Source organism: Mytilus californianus, unplaced genomic scaffold (assembly GCF_021869535.1).
Source record: "Mytilus californianus isolate M0D057914Y unplaced genomic scaffold, xbMytCali1.0.p SCAF_5, whole genome shotgun sequence".
In the NCBI taxonomy this organism is placed as follows: domain Eukaryota; kingdom Metazoa; phylum Mollusca; class Bivalvia; order Mytilida; family Mytilidae; genus Mytilus; species Mytilus californianus.
The window spans coordinates 14,044,272-14,059,308 of record NW_026262701.1 but is presented as its reverse complement, the minus strand read 5'-3'; the positions used below and the strand labels follow the sequence as shown (position 1 = coordinate 14,059,308).

Here is a 15,037-nt window from a genome sequence, read left to right as displayed (position 1 = left end):
TGTCATTTCATCTATAAAAAGTACCAAAAGTGAGACATGTATGCTAATTTGGTGGCAGAAAAAGTGTAAACTATGTTAATAAAGTTTTATATATGGGAAGGTAGAAGATCTGGATAATTAAGTCTCCCAAACAAAGTTTGGAGACTTATTGGTTTTGCTCTGTTCTTATTATTATTATTAGTCCCCTATCGACGAAGTCAAAGGGGATTTTAGGTTTGCACTCCCTCCGTCTGTCTGTCTGTCTGTCTGTCTGTCTGTCCATCCATCAGTCCGTCAAATCAGTTTTCCACACTTTTTTCTTCATGCTTGAAGATATTGATTTGATATTTGGTGTATAGTTTTATCATGACAAGTTACAGATCAAGTTCAAATTATGTTCCGGTCTGATGATTTTGTGCAGAGTTATGGTCCTTGGACTTAGAAAATTCACTCAAATAATCAGTTTTCCGCTTCTTTTTTTTTTGTCATGCTTGAAGATATTGATTTGATAATTGGTATATAGTTTTATTACATTGGTAGCATTGAATTACATTGATTTCCCAGTCAAATAAAAACCGATAATTTCACATGTGAAATAAACGTGGTTATTTCACTCTCTGACGTCATACAACAAAAAGCGTTGTCAAGACGTCGATAACGTCGGATCAAAACAAATTGTGAATGCGTAGAAAAAAGATATAGTTCCTTACATTTTCTACATTAATTTCATTAAAAAAGCCATTTGCCAATGTAATAAAAAGAATAACTAATCAAAGAATTCAAATATCGAAAAATATTCAACTGGTGACCGAACAACACTGATAATTAACTCATGCGCTACGCGCATTCGTGAATTAATGTGTTGTTCGGTCACTCGTTGAATATTTTTCTCTATTTGAATTCTTCGATTAGTTATTCTATAATTATCATGACAAGTTACAGATCAAGTTCGAATTTTGTTCTGGTCTGATGATTTTGTGCAGAATTATGGTCCTTATACTTAGAAAATTCACTTAGATAATCAGATATTGACTTGATATTTGTTATATAGTTTACACCATGACAAGTTAGATCAAGTTAGCCTTTTGTTCGTGTTCAAAATGAATTTTTAACCGGTAGGGGACTATGTATTGCCATGCAATAAATATTCTCAGAATGCTCGTTATTATTATTATTCCCTCTTCTTCTTCTTTTTATCCGCCACTTTTAAATTTGAACTTGTGCGCACCCGTTCTTCAAAATCGTTTGTCAGAAACTTAGGGTTCCACAATATGTTAGACTCACATGTCTAGTGGTGCAATCAGGGCTTCGTTTGTGCAATGGGGTTTATAAAGGGGTACTTTGAGGAGCAAAAAGAAAGGAAGGGTTTTCTATAGAACACTATGGGATTTAATTTTTTTTTTATTTTCAAATTATTTTAACTTGAGAACAGTTAGTGATAGACACATGGGGTCTTCAGTAATGACTATGGGAACATACTGAAAGGTCAAAAGGTCAATGGTCAATTATGACATTGACCTTTGACCTTGAACTTTTTTTCAATTCATTCAATAGGGAGAGTCCTTGAGGTTTATACTTATGGGGATATGTTTGGGAGACTTCTTAACAGCATCCTGTTACAATCATTTCTTGTTTATATTATGTACACAGTTGGTTTTAAATTTTGGTCTTGGTTACAGCCGTTGCTATTGACCTCATATTCATGGTTCAATGATTTAAAAAAAATCTAGTTATTTAGTTTGATGTATGCCTGACATTATTTGTTAGATATTGTTGGCATAAATAGATGAAATATTTATACATGTATGCTGAACAAGTCTGCTATTAAAGGAAGGATAAACCTCCAAAAGTGTTATTGATTTTACAGCTATTTATCAGTCGTCTACCAGTCTTTATTAAAGGGCCATGAAACATAACAGTTATCACTATACTTTATTTCTACATGCTAATATCAGAAGTATTATACTCCTGAATTAAACAAATAAGATGTTTCTTTTTGTTATGAGCTTGTTAAGGAGTATTGGAACATGTTGTGATATCCTGATAAAACCATTCCTAATTGGGGTAATACTGTTGATTTGTCTCAAGAATTAATGAAGATAAGGTCAAGGACAGTACTTTGCTTGAAATACAAAATTATCGTCATAAAAAAATTAGTGCATCAATACTTTGAGAAGACTTGATTTCATTAGATAAGGTACATTGAGCTTGCTTTCAGTGATTATGAACACTTTCAGTGATTGTGAACACTTTCAGTGATTGTGTGAACACTTTCAGTGATTGTGAACACTTTCAGTGATTGTGTGAACACTTTCAGTGATTGTGAACACTTTTTGATACAGAATTATCTAGAATTAAAAGGAGGAAGTTGTGGAAATCTGATATCAATGAGATTGATTGATTGGTTGTTGGTTGCTTAATATCCAATATTTCATGCATATTCAAGATGAATGTCAAAGAGAAACCAATCCAAAAACAAGAAAATAAAAAAGGCACATGTATCATGGTTATCAATAAAGACAAGCAATTGGTGTAGTGATAATATGACTACAAGACATGTTTTATCTGGTTGTATTTTTAATGGTACACAAAGTAATATGTGTTATTTGTCCTTTGTTGACCTTTAATTTTTATTGTTCACAGCTAAAAGAGGCCTACCAAAGCTGCAGTGAAGAGAATGCAGAAAACAAGCAGGCATTGTTAGCAGCTCACAGAAAGGATGAGAAGTCTACTCAGATGTTAAATGAACTTACAGCAGTAAGTATAGTTATACAGAAAGGATGAGAAGTCTTCTCAGATGTTAAATGAACTTACAGCAGTAAGTATAGTTATACAGAAAGGATGAAAAGTCTTCTCAGATGTTAAATGAACTTACAGCAGTAAGTATAGTTATACAGAAAGGATGAAAAATCTTCTCAGATGTTAAATGAACTTACAGCAATATGTATAATTGTACAGAAAGGATGAGCACCTGTAAGTATAGTTATACAGAAGGGATGAAAAGTCTTCTCAGATGTTAAATGAACTTACAGCAGTAAGTATATTTATACAGAAAGGATGAAAAGTCTTCTCAGATGTTAAATGAACTTACAGGAGTAAATATAGTTATACAGAAAGGATGAAAAGTTGTCTCAGATGTTAAATGAACTTACAGAACTAAGTATAGTTATACAGAAAGGATGAAAAGTCTTCTCAGATGTTAAATGAACTTACAGCAGTAAGTATAGTTATACAGAAAGGATGAAAAGTCTTCTCAGATGTTAAATGAACTTACAGCAGTAAGTGTAGTTATACAGAAAGGATGAAAAGTCTTCTCAGATGTTAAATGAACTTACAACAGTAAGTATAGTTATACAGAAAGGATGAAAAGTCTTCTCAGATGTTAAATGAACTTACAGCAGTAAGTATAGTTATGCAGAAAGGATGACAAGTCTTCTCAGATGTTAAATGAACTTACAGCAATATGTATAATTATACAGAAAGGATGAGCAGTCTTCTCAGTTGTTAAATGAATTTACAGCAATATGTATAGTTATACAGAAAGGATGAGAAGTCTACTCAGATGTTAAATGAATTTACAGCAGTAATTATAGTTATACAGAAAGGATGAAAAGTCTTCTCAGATGTTAAATGAACTTACAGCAGTGAGTATAGTTATACAGAACGAATGAAAAGTCTTCTCAGATGTTAAATGAACTTACAGCAGTAAGTATAGTTATAATGAAAGGATGAAAAGTCTTCTCAGATGCTAAATGAACTACCACATATCAGTAAGTATAGTTACATGAAATATGTAGGTCTAGGATAAAAAAAAATTGTCTCACTGTGAAAAATTTTGCAGAATGCTAATGTTAATATGGAAGTGCTTGCAGAGATTACTCTAACTTTTTATATAAAGCTTTTAATAGTTGAAGATAAAAGACCAACCCCATCCATATTTTGTCTAGAATCCTATTTAAAATGATCAATAGAACTGAGGACAAGGGACTCCTGATGAACTGATTGCTGAAATTTTTTTGTATATATGAAATATGTCATTTGAATTTTGTTTGTCACAAGCTCTTTTCATGCTTTTATGACAATAAAGTTTATTATTACCATATAAACAGCATGGATTATATAAAATCAGCACTGTATCAAGCTTTTACCTTATTTAGCTGTACTTGAAATCTTTTTTCTCCAACAAAACCCTAGAATTACTACTGCCCTATAAATACAGAGATCCATTTGATACCATATTTGTTGATGGACACAGCTATCTTGTTCTATGGAAAGAACAGTAAAAAATAGATTTAATGATAAGGAGTGGGTGTAAAGAAAGGTTAATCTGATATATTGTCTTATATAGTTATAATTTGTCAATATTAAGATTACATTGTCTTATAAAGACATGGATTTGTCAATAGCAGGATATGTTTATCATGATAAGATTATACCTATTGTTTTTTATTTTGATTTTATATATACATGAATTTAAGAAGATTAAGAAAAAAAGGAAGTAGACAGAATTTTATTTCATTCTCCTTTCATACATTTATTTAAATACAGCATTTGTTAAAAATAATTAATTTCAAATATGGTAAATTATTTAGTCATGCAATGTCTCTTGTTAATGTCTCATTTTGTTTTTATTAATATTTTTTGTGAAGTTGATAATTTGTAATGAGAATCTTTTAACAGATTTAGATTCAGAATCAATATTTTATTAAAGTCTCACAACCATAACATATAAAAAAAAATTAATCCTTTAGAAAATCTTCTAAGTAAGTTTTGACATCTCATTATCACCAACTGCTGTATTGTAACAGAACACTCCTTGAAAAACACAACCAAATGTTGAAGTAAAAATAAAAAGCAATACAAGATCTACAATTGACTCCTTGTAGAGTTACTGGCCTTTAATTACAATTTCTGACAGTGTAAATTTATAACAGTTTTGCTATTATCATGAAAATTATTATAGATAGACAGAAACTGTCAACAGCAAAAATGATCAGCAGTTCCAGTACAAGATCTACAATAAAGTCAATTGACTCTTTATTGGAATATTGCTCTTAAAGAACTATTTTTACCTTTATTTGCATTTTTGTTTCAAAATGTATCACCTCTGAAACTAATGAACTAATTCAAACAAAACTTAACATGAATGATCCTTAGTGAGGTTAGATTTTAATGTAGCCACCTTGACTAAAAATAGAACAGCCACCATGACACAGTTTTATTTCACTCTTTAATTTTTATGAAAAGAATAGAAAAACTATTAATTTGTATGAATTATTTGTACATTTTTTTTTTTTTTTTTTAGTTTGTAAAAGAACAGAAAGGAAGAATTACAGAATTGTCTAAAAGTAAACAAGAACAGAGTTCAGAATATAAGGTTGGTTTCACTGTAAACTAAAAACATTTTAAAGAACAGGGAATTGTAAAGATATTCATGAGACAAAATCATACAAAAAGTTTTTAAGTTACAATCTATAATAAGGTTGCTCATCATCTTCACTGAGTTTGTTGACTTTCAGCTCATACTTTAGAGCATGGTCAAAATAGTACATAGTTTCTAATGAGCTTGAAGAGAAAGTTCAATAGAACATAAATAAGTCAATGTCACAAAGAGAGATAAAAAACACCACCACAATCAGATTACCATGTCTACCCATGAAGAAGTTTTGGCAGCTGTCTGTAGAAGAAAATTTGTTTTTCCAAGAGAGAAGGTTAGTTCAATAATGAAAGTTCAATGTATATATAGACTGTATACAGCCATTGATCTTCATTTCAAGGTTGTCAAATATGTGAATAGCATAGGAAATTTGCCCATGGTATTTATATCTCAAGATAAATAAAATGTATAAATTTGTGTCTCAATTCTTTTATTATGAGTAGACATTTGTTTTCTAAGAGTTTACCTTTAATTTAGATGTTAAACTAATACATCAGTTAATAAAGAAATAAAGTGTTGGTCCTATATTAAAATTAATATAAGTATATGTCTTTAGCAGTTAGATGGTATATGATTAGTTTGAAGGATTTGCAAACTAAGTAATAGTAGAATCATGAAATTTTTTCAATCAGAATATATCATTTGAATCATGCCAATATCTAAGCAAGTATATGAATGGGAAGGAAGTTAGCCACGGGTCCTTATCCTTTGCCCAATCTAATCCACATGTTACCATTAGACTATCATGACAATAAATCTAATTGATAATTTTAAATGAGGTCTCAAAATATTTCAGTGTAATGCAACTCGAGAGATATAATTTTGGTATGTTTTATTGATTTTCAGAGCAGACTTCAGTCATTAGAAGAATATGAGGATGAGGCTAGAAGAAAACTGGTGCAATTAGAACTTCTCAAAAAGGTAAAAATGTGAATACCAAACTTGTACTATTAGAGCTTCTGAAAAAGGTAAAACAAAAAACAAAAAAAACACCAAAATTGTACAATTGGGACTTCTGAAAAACTTTTAAATGTATAAATCAAACTTGTATTGTTAAAACTTGTGTAAAAGGTGAACTTAAACACAATATTCTTAGAAAAATCTCAGGTCCAGCAAACTAGTACAACTTGTGCGTGGGTAAAATATTTGAAAAAAGCGACTTGTGCGTATAAAAGGTCTCATGTAAATAAAAAACTGGTTAAGGGATGAGTATGAGCAAAAAGAAAAGTTTTAGAATTTTAAAAAGTTAATTGATGACCACAACCCTAAAAAAATAGAATGAATTTTTACTGATGATTTGTTTTGCACAATAATTTTTGTCGAGCCTGCGATTTTGTTGCAAAAGCGAGACATAGCGATCCTACATTCCGTCGTGGTCGTCGTGGTCAGCCCAACAAATATTCACTCTGTGGTTAAAGTTTTTCAAATTTTAATAACTTTCTTAAACTATCCTGGATTTCTACCAAACTTGGACAGAAGCTTGTTTATGATCATAAGATAGTATCCAGAAGTAAATTTTGTAAAAAAAAATAATCCTGTTTATCCGTATTTTACTCATAAATGGACTTAGTTTTTCTGCCATTTAACTTTACATTCACTCTGTGGTTAAAGTTTTTTAAATTTTAATAACTTTCTTAAACTATCCTGGATTTCTACCAAACTTGGACAGAAGCTTGTTTATGATCATAAGATAGTATTCAAAAGTAAATTTTGTTAAAAAAAAGTCCTGTGTATCCGTATTTTACTTATAAATGGACTTAGTTTTTCTGCCAGTTAACATAACATTCACTCTGTGGTTAAAGTTTTTCAAAACAAACTTGGACAGAAGCTTGTTTATGATCAAAAGCTAGTATCTAGAAGGAAATTTTGTAAAAAAAAATTTCCTGTTTTTCTGTTTTTACTTATAAATGGACTTAGTTTTTCTTCCAGTTAACATTAAATACAGTCTGCAGTTAAAGTTTTTAAAACATTTATTAGATTCATAAACCATCCTGGATTCTTACCAAACTTGAACAGAAGCTTCTTACATTCAAAAGATAGTATCTAGAGGAAAATTTTAATAATTATTTCCCCATTTTTGTTGAGCCTGCGACTAACAGCAAAAGTAGGCGAGACACTGGGTTCCGTGGAACCCTTACGAACTTTTAAGTTTTGAGAGGGAAACAAAAGTAATAAAGACTAATGCCCATTTAAAATAATACCGCATTAATATGAAATTATTATTTAAATATTTAAAACACAAGCACATTTATTGTGACAACTGATACATGTAGAAAAATTTTTTCATTTTAATATGTAATCCCAAGGTTTTTGAAATTTTGTATTGAATTAAAGCTGTGTTATTGATACACATAGTGTTGGCTTCTGTCAATAATACTTACAGTTGATTTATTATTTTAGGACAAAACCAAATTACTGGCTCAGGTGGAAGCTCAGGATTCTGTTATAAGTGGTTTAAAAGCAGAAAGAAAACTATGGGGTCATGAATTAGCACAACAAGGTATGATCTTCTGTAATTATGACTGTTTGCTGTAGGAATTTAAAAACAGAGAAAATAATTTGCTATTTCACCATGTAAATTCTAAGTAATTTGAATTATTTAATTGTTTGTCCACCAAGTTGAAAATAACATTACTGCATTAGTTGCATATCCACTGATTAGGATGTTTATAACCACAATCACAATGTTTTGGTGTACGCTTTTGAAAATACACATGTTATATTTAGAATTAGATTCTGAAATGTTGAAATGTAAATTTATAAAAGTTATTGTTATCATTGATACTGAAAACATTCAGATACTTTATTTGTGCTTTTGTAGACTGTATTTTAAGAAAACAGGTTTGTTTGGTTATCCACTAAGTACACGAGTTAACCATATATTTCAGGTGCTTCATTGGCACAAGACAGAGGAAGACTTGAAGCCAAGATAGAATCTTTTAATTCAGAGATTGTTATACTCAAGAAAAGTTTAAATGTAAGACTGATCAAAGTTAAAAGATAGTCATAGATTGTTGATATGAAGTCTCATTACTGTTAATAAGTATAACAGTCATTTTTCTGGCAAGACTACTTCTGTTATGAAATTCTTATGGTATTCATTGATGTCAGAAGTTTTGATGAGCAAATTTCTTAATTTGTATAAATCATTTGAAGCTTTCAAAATGCCAAAGCAGCCTATGGTCAAATTTACATGAATGATTTATAACACTGTAACAATTATAAGTTCTTTACAAATTTTGTTTGCTTCTGTTCTCAGTTTAGTAAATTACTATAATAGAAAAGACTACAAAAATACTTTGGTTATATCATTGCAAATGTGGAATGGGAGGTAACTCTTATCTCTTTGTTGAATATCTGGTCAAAAGAAAGAGATTCAAAACTGTTTTATTTTTCAATATTGATTTTTAAAATTCTAAATTAGAGAAAAAATAAACTATCCTTATATAGATTTAATTCAAATAAAATTGAGAATGGAAATGGGGAATGTGTCAAAGAGACAACAACCCGACCATAGAACAGACAACAGCAGAAGGTCACTAACAGGTCTTCAATGCAGCGAGAAATTCCCGCACCCGGAGGCGTCCTTCAGCTGGCCCCTAAACAAATAAAGCTCACTACTGACATTATGTATTGTTCTTTTAGAAAGAAACTGATGCTCTAAAAATCAAGTCAAAGATGTTAGAAGACCAAACAGAAACTATACGCAAGCTGAAAGAGGTACTACTCAGACATATTTTCATGCAGTTTTATTTTGTTATCTGTAGCTGCTGAAATAAAAGTTTGTGAGTAAACTTTTCATTGAAAAGCTACAAAAGAATTGTTTTGCTCACTTGGAAGAGAAAAGACTACATTACCAATAGTTTAATTTTGTATATGAGTTGTTACCTATAGGCTTACTGCTTGTGACATATTTTTTCACAATGATGTCAACTCTGAAAAATGTCAATATCAGAACCATGAAAGCTTCTTGTTGAGGGTCAGCAATTGTTTTTTTTTTTTTTAAATTTTCAGCCTGCAATTTGAAACTATCATTAAAGTTTGAAGTGAAATGCGATCCTAGATTCCGTCTTTGGCGGCATCAACATTTAGGTTCAGTCTGTGGTTAAATTTTTTTTTGGACTTTGATAACTTTGTCAAACCTTCATGAAATTTGGACAGAAGCTTGTTTATGACCAAAATACAGTATCCAGAGCAAAATTTTTTTTCCGTATTTTACTGATAAATGGACTTAGTTTTTTTTACAAATGAACATTCAGATTCAGTCTGAGGTTAAAGTTTTTCAGTCATCAATAACTTTGTCAAACCATCAAGGAATTTTATGAAATTTGGACAGAAGCTTGATAATGACCAAAATAGAGTTGTCAGAACAAAATTATGAAAATATTTCTTTACATTTTCCTGTATTTTAATGATAAATGGACTTAGTTTTTTTCATAGTTACCAAGTTGATACAGTCTGGGGTTAAAGTTTGTTACAAGTCAATTACTTTGTCAAAGCTTCATAGAATTTTATGAAACTTTGGCAGAAGCTTTTTTATGATTAAGAGATAATGTCTGAAGCAAACTTTTTTCTGATAGATAGACTTAGTTTTATACAGTTAACATATACAGACAGTCTGGGATTAATTATTTTTGACATGATAAAGTTGTAAACCTTCATTGGTTGTTATAAAACTTGGACATAAGCTAATCTTCAATAACAAGAAACAGCATCTAAAGAAAATTAAATATTTTTTTTTAAATTTCTGTATTTTTACTGATAAATGGACTCACTTTTTAAAGTCAATATTACACTTTTACCTGGCAGCAGCAATAGCGAGACACTGGGTTCCGCGGAACCCCTTACAAATTTTTTGAACAAAAATGTCATTTGAAGAAAATTTGAAAAGTCAGCTATGTCAAAAACCAGCATGTTAACCTGTATTTCATTTTGTGATTTTTCAAACTTCTCACTTGCAGTTTATAGAACTTTTAAATATTATACTCAATTATTGTTACTTCAGTATCATTGTTTTCTGATCAGATCAGTATATTTGAATGCATCCAAATTCAATAAAGTTTTTTCTTTGTTCATAAACATTTGCATAGCTGAAATTAACCATCTTAATCTGTACTCAGTCCACCTGTCCATTTATATGTATTTGCAAACCGTGTATGCTATATTAGCAATGAATCGAAGGACTATATGATTATCTTCTTGTCATTAAATGAAAAATTTTATTCAGGGTTTAGTAGAGCGAGATGAGGAAATAAAAAAAGCAAGAGAAGAGGCTTTGAAAACACAAAGAAGTTTAGAGGAGCAGCTGAATGAAGAAAGGGCTGGTTCCCAGGATGTACAGGTATTGGATACATGTTAAACAATTTTCCGTATTGTGCTGGATTATTTCCCTTTTATAGGAAATTCAAAAATATTCCAGATATTACAATTAATTTTACAATTCAAAGTATGTGAAACCAATTTAGCTAGCTAACTTATTGAGATTTGAATTTTTCTCCTTTAGAATAGTGTTACTATTTGTTTATAGATGTACAATTTTGTGCCAGCATGTACAAAAAGCATCAGAAAGAAGACAGAAACAGCTTTTGTTATGACTTCAATGTCAACTTATATTACATACAAAAAAAAGAGAAATGTTAAGTTGCATAATAATTTGCAGTGATGGAATTTTATATTTGTTTTATTGTTCCAGGAAAGAATAGATACACTAAGAGAAAGGAAGGATGATCTGAAACATCAAGTAGCTGATCTAGAATCAGAATTAGAGGAATCGAAAAAAGCTCATAGGTTTGTAATATGAATTTTATTCTTGATTAAAGAATCTACATAGTTATTTTTTTTCTGGTTTATTTGAGTTGGCAAGATTTATCTCATATATAATTTTTTCATTTATGAAAAATTTACTTGTGAGAATGATTGCAAGTCAGTTAATTTCATGCTGATTTTTAATTTTTTAGAAAACTTGTACAATAAGATATTTTACTTGTACTGTAAAGAAATGTTAAAAGTCAGCTGATTAAAATAAAATCAGATCTTAACAAAGATATTGACTTTAATTGCTTTCAGTATATCAGTGCATACTAGAAAGGATTTAAAATAGTATTACAACATTAAAATTTAATTTGAGTCTTTACACAATTTGGGTATTGTCCAATATACTAAAACTAGTCTGACAAGTGAAATATTTCCTGATTATTACTAATAAGAGGTATTATAGTTATATTGATTTTATTTACAGTATCCTAAACAACAAATGGAAAGAGAAATCCCAGCTGATTGGAGAATTAGAAAAACAGGTCCAACAGATGAAAGATAACTGGGAAAACAAAGAAAAGAAATTAACAAATGAGAGAAATAAAGCTGTAGAAGCAGCTAGGTATGTGTTGTTTTGGAGACATTGCAGATTCTACTTCCTGGTCCGTACAATAGAAAAGAACAAAGATTGATTGATTGATTGTGGTTTGCTTGATACAATAATAAATATGTTATACATACAGGGTATGAAGAGATTAAACATATTCAGTAATATACATTGCCACCTGATGTCTCATTCACAGGTTCATTGTTAAACAAAAAACTGGTCAAGTTTGGTTAAAAGTGACCTGGTGACCTACAACAGTCTTAAAACATGACCTTGTGACCTTAGAAAGTGGAGGGGGTGCACCTGAGCCCCAATCATCAAATTCACTCTATATAGGATTTAAAATATTTTTTTGGCACACTTGATTTGCATGCATTCCATTTTTATTCAGTTTTATTTGATGGGGAGGATGTATATTGGTTAAAAGTGGCTAAACCTGTTAGATTTCAGTATACTATTATTGTCTTTATCTAGTGGTACCATTTAACATAACATTTGTCCATTTAAAATTTGCCAAGATAAAGTGTGGAAGACATAGGAATAGCTTTTATTATCTCCTACACAGTATTATGGATATGCTAGGTTTTGACAGCTGTTTTTAAACCTTTCTATTTATTTATTTTGATCAATTTTTCATAAATAATATATTTAAGTACAGCATTATTTTTTGTTTGATTTATATCATGAGGAAAATGGTCAAACTTCATCATTATCATATATTCTGATGTGTATTGTCAAATTGGTTTTAATTTTTTTCAACAAATTAAATTCTCTACTTTGAGAGATAGTTTCATTTGAATGAATAGATTTTGTTAATTCAGCTTTTTTTTACAGAATAACCAAAAGTTGACAATCAGTTCAAAAATTTTATTTAATTGTATATTCAGTACAGCAATAGAAAAGTTAAGGTCTGTAGATGATTCGTTCAGGAAACAGTTAGAGGCAAAGGAATTGTCACATCAAGAGGAGATAAACAGACTGGAGCATGAGAAACAAACTGAGCTCGATCAAGCTTATCAGAAGGTTAGTTTGTTTAGCCAGATATACAAATATTATAGCCTTTTCATTTAATTTCCATATGTGTGTGTTTTTATCCAAAATTGAGTTTAAAGATACTATAAAGTCAGAAATTATTGCAATGTTTTTATTAATGTGGAAATTGTGACAGTATCAAGTTTACAATTATAAATTTCAGTAGTGATTTTCCTTCACAAATTTTTCTGATTGCATTAATTAGATCTCCCATTAATTAGATCTCCCATTAATTAGATCTCCCATTAATTAGATCTCCCATTTTTATCAGTAATCAGTGATTGGCAATAATAAATGCACGCATACATTTCTGAATTTACAGTACTTTAAAATTCAAATAAATTGAAGATACACTGGGAAGTGTTTCGGTAACAGGGATAATGTAAAAGACAATGTGAATCAAGTAGAACTTTTCTTTGAAAAAACTTAGATATTTGATTGTAAGATTATTAAAATTGAAGATGTCTTTTAATGAAAAACAAGAATGTGTCCATAGTACACGGATGCCCCACTCACACTATTATTTTCTATGTTCAGTGGACTGTGAAATTGGGGTCAAAACTCTAATTTGGCATTAAAGTTAGAAAGATCATATCATAGGGAACATGTGTACTAAGTTTCAAGTTGATTGGACTTCAACTTCATCAAAAACTACCTTGACCAAAAACTTTGACCTGAAGCGGGACAGACGGTCGCACTATCATTTTCTATGTTCAGTGGACTGTGAAATTGGGGTCAAAACTCTAATTTGGCATTAAAATTAGAAAGATCATATCATAGGGAACATGTGTACTAATTTTCAAGTTGATTAGACTTCAACTTCATCAAAAACTACCTTGACCAAAAACTTTAACCTGAAGCGGGACAGACGGATGGACGGAGGAACGAACTGACGCACAGACCAGAAAACATAATGCCCCTACTACTATCGTAGGTGGGGCATAAAAATAAGGATTGTTAATTATTGAGATATTTGAATTGTGACAGTTGTGGAAGATTTATGTGAATAATGTATAATGATATAGTATTATATATAATATGTTAATTTATTATTGATCACAAGCACTGATACAAGACCTTTGTTGACATTGAAGAGTATCATAAGGATTAAAGTATTAAAACTGATTTTACTTTGACATAGGTGTATGAAGTTGAGGAAGAAATGAGAGAATTACTTCGTGATCAAGACGCAAGCAAGAAAGCAACAGAAGAAAAAGTCAAACGATTAACTAAAGCTCTCGGTGATTTACAGTCAGATCTGCTGTAGCAATTAATCTAATATTTCATATTGTAAAAAAAAAAAGATTATTTATTTATTTATACTGATAATTTTCAGCATAGGTTTGAGTCTAATCAGCTATTAAACAAACATGTTTAGATTTTTGAATGCTGTAAGGACAAAATATAACAACATTATAGATAAAATTGTAATTGAATATATATGTAAAGTTAAAGTATATAGATGCATTTGGGTTTTTTTTCAAAATGTAGATTTAAAGGTAAAATTGCCTTTCAAACTCAAGTATCTCACTTCTTCTAGATGTGAATCTATCATTTGTATTCTCATTTGCGGCAAAAGTCTTTGTAACAAACTTAGATTGGCTGTTTCTGGAGTTGACCATCTTTGAAGTTTGTCATTATGTCAAACAAATGAGACATCATTCAGTGGTAACAGTTGAAACTGTTATCTCCTAAATATTTTTATAGATATGTTAAGTTTACACAGCTGTCTGTTACAAACCAGTCCTTATTTACATGGCAAATCCGTCCATTTGTTTATTTTTATAATAATTTGAATGTAACTTTATAACTTTTCCATAAAGTTTGGTTGATTTATTACAGTAAGAGAAATGCAAAAAATTGTAACTAGAACTAAAAACTACTACAGTGTGGTAGAACTTCATATGAGTATAGTAGTTTGTGGAACTGGAAAAAATGTTGTTATATTTTTTATTGCCACATTCAGCGTGCTCAGAAAGACTAGTTATTTTAAACAAATATTGGAATTTTCTTATGATCAACTTTTAAATATTTTCAAATTACTGAAAAAGATTTAACTTCCTGGAAGTAAACTTTGTATTGGATTAAAAGTGAGTTTAATATAAGTTGTTATAACTTGTGTCCAATCCTATTGCTTGATTAATGCAATAAAATATTATTAAATTAAGAAAGTGAGTTTATTGAGATGTTTTTTTAAGAAAGTTTCACAGTATAATAATCTAATAAGG

General features: G+C 30.0%; 1 protein-coding gene across 11 annotated transcripts in view; it reads left to right on the top strand.

The window, feature by feature from the left end:
- The window catches only part of LOC127703103 (leucine-rich repeat and coiled-coil domain-containing protein 1-like), a 127,992-nt gene extending 113,365 nt beyond the window's left edge, over nt 1-14,627 (top strand). For all 11 annotated transcript variants that reach the window (XM_052207534.1, XM_052207545.1, XM_052207538.1 and 8 more), the window contains 11 exons: nt 2,623-2,736; nt 5,285-5,356; nt 6,263-6,337; nt 7,817-7,916; nt 8,305-8,393; nt 9,062-9,136; nt 10,644-10,757; nt 11,109-11,203; nt 11,655-11,792; nt 12,665-12,800; nt 13,951-14,627. In XM_052207534.1, coding sequence (XP_052063494.1) covers nt 2,623-2,736; nt 5,285-5,356; nt 6,263-6,337; nt 7,817-7,916; nt 8,305-8,393; nt 9,062-9,136; nt 10,644-10,757; nt 11,109-11,203; nt 11,655-11,792; nt 12,665-12,800; nt 13,951-14,076 — 1,134 coding nt within the window. In that variant the 3' untranslated portion in view covers nt 14,077-14,627. The remainder of the gene's footprint in view (nt 1-2,622; nt 2,737-5,284; nt 5,357-6,262; nt 6,338-7,816; nt 7,917-8,304; nt 8,394-9,061; nt 9,137-10,643; nt 10,758-11,108; nt 11,204-11,654; nt 11,793-12,664; nt 12,801-13,950) is intronic.
- The last annotated feature ends 410 nt before the right edge of the window (nt 14,628-15,037 follow it).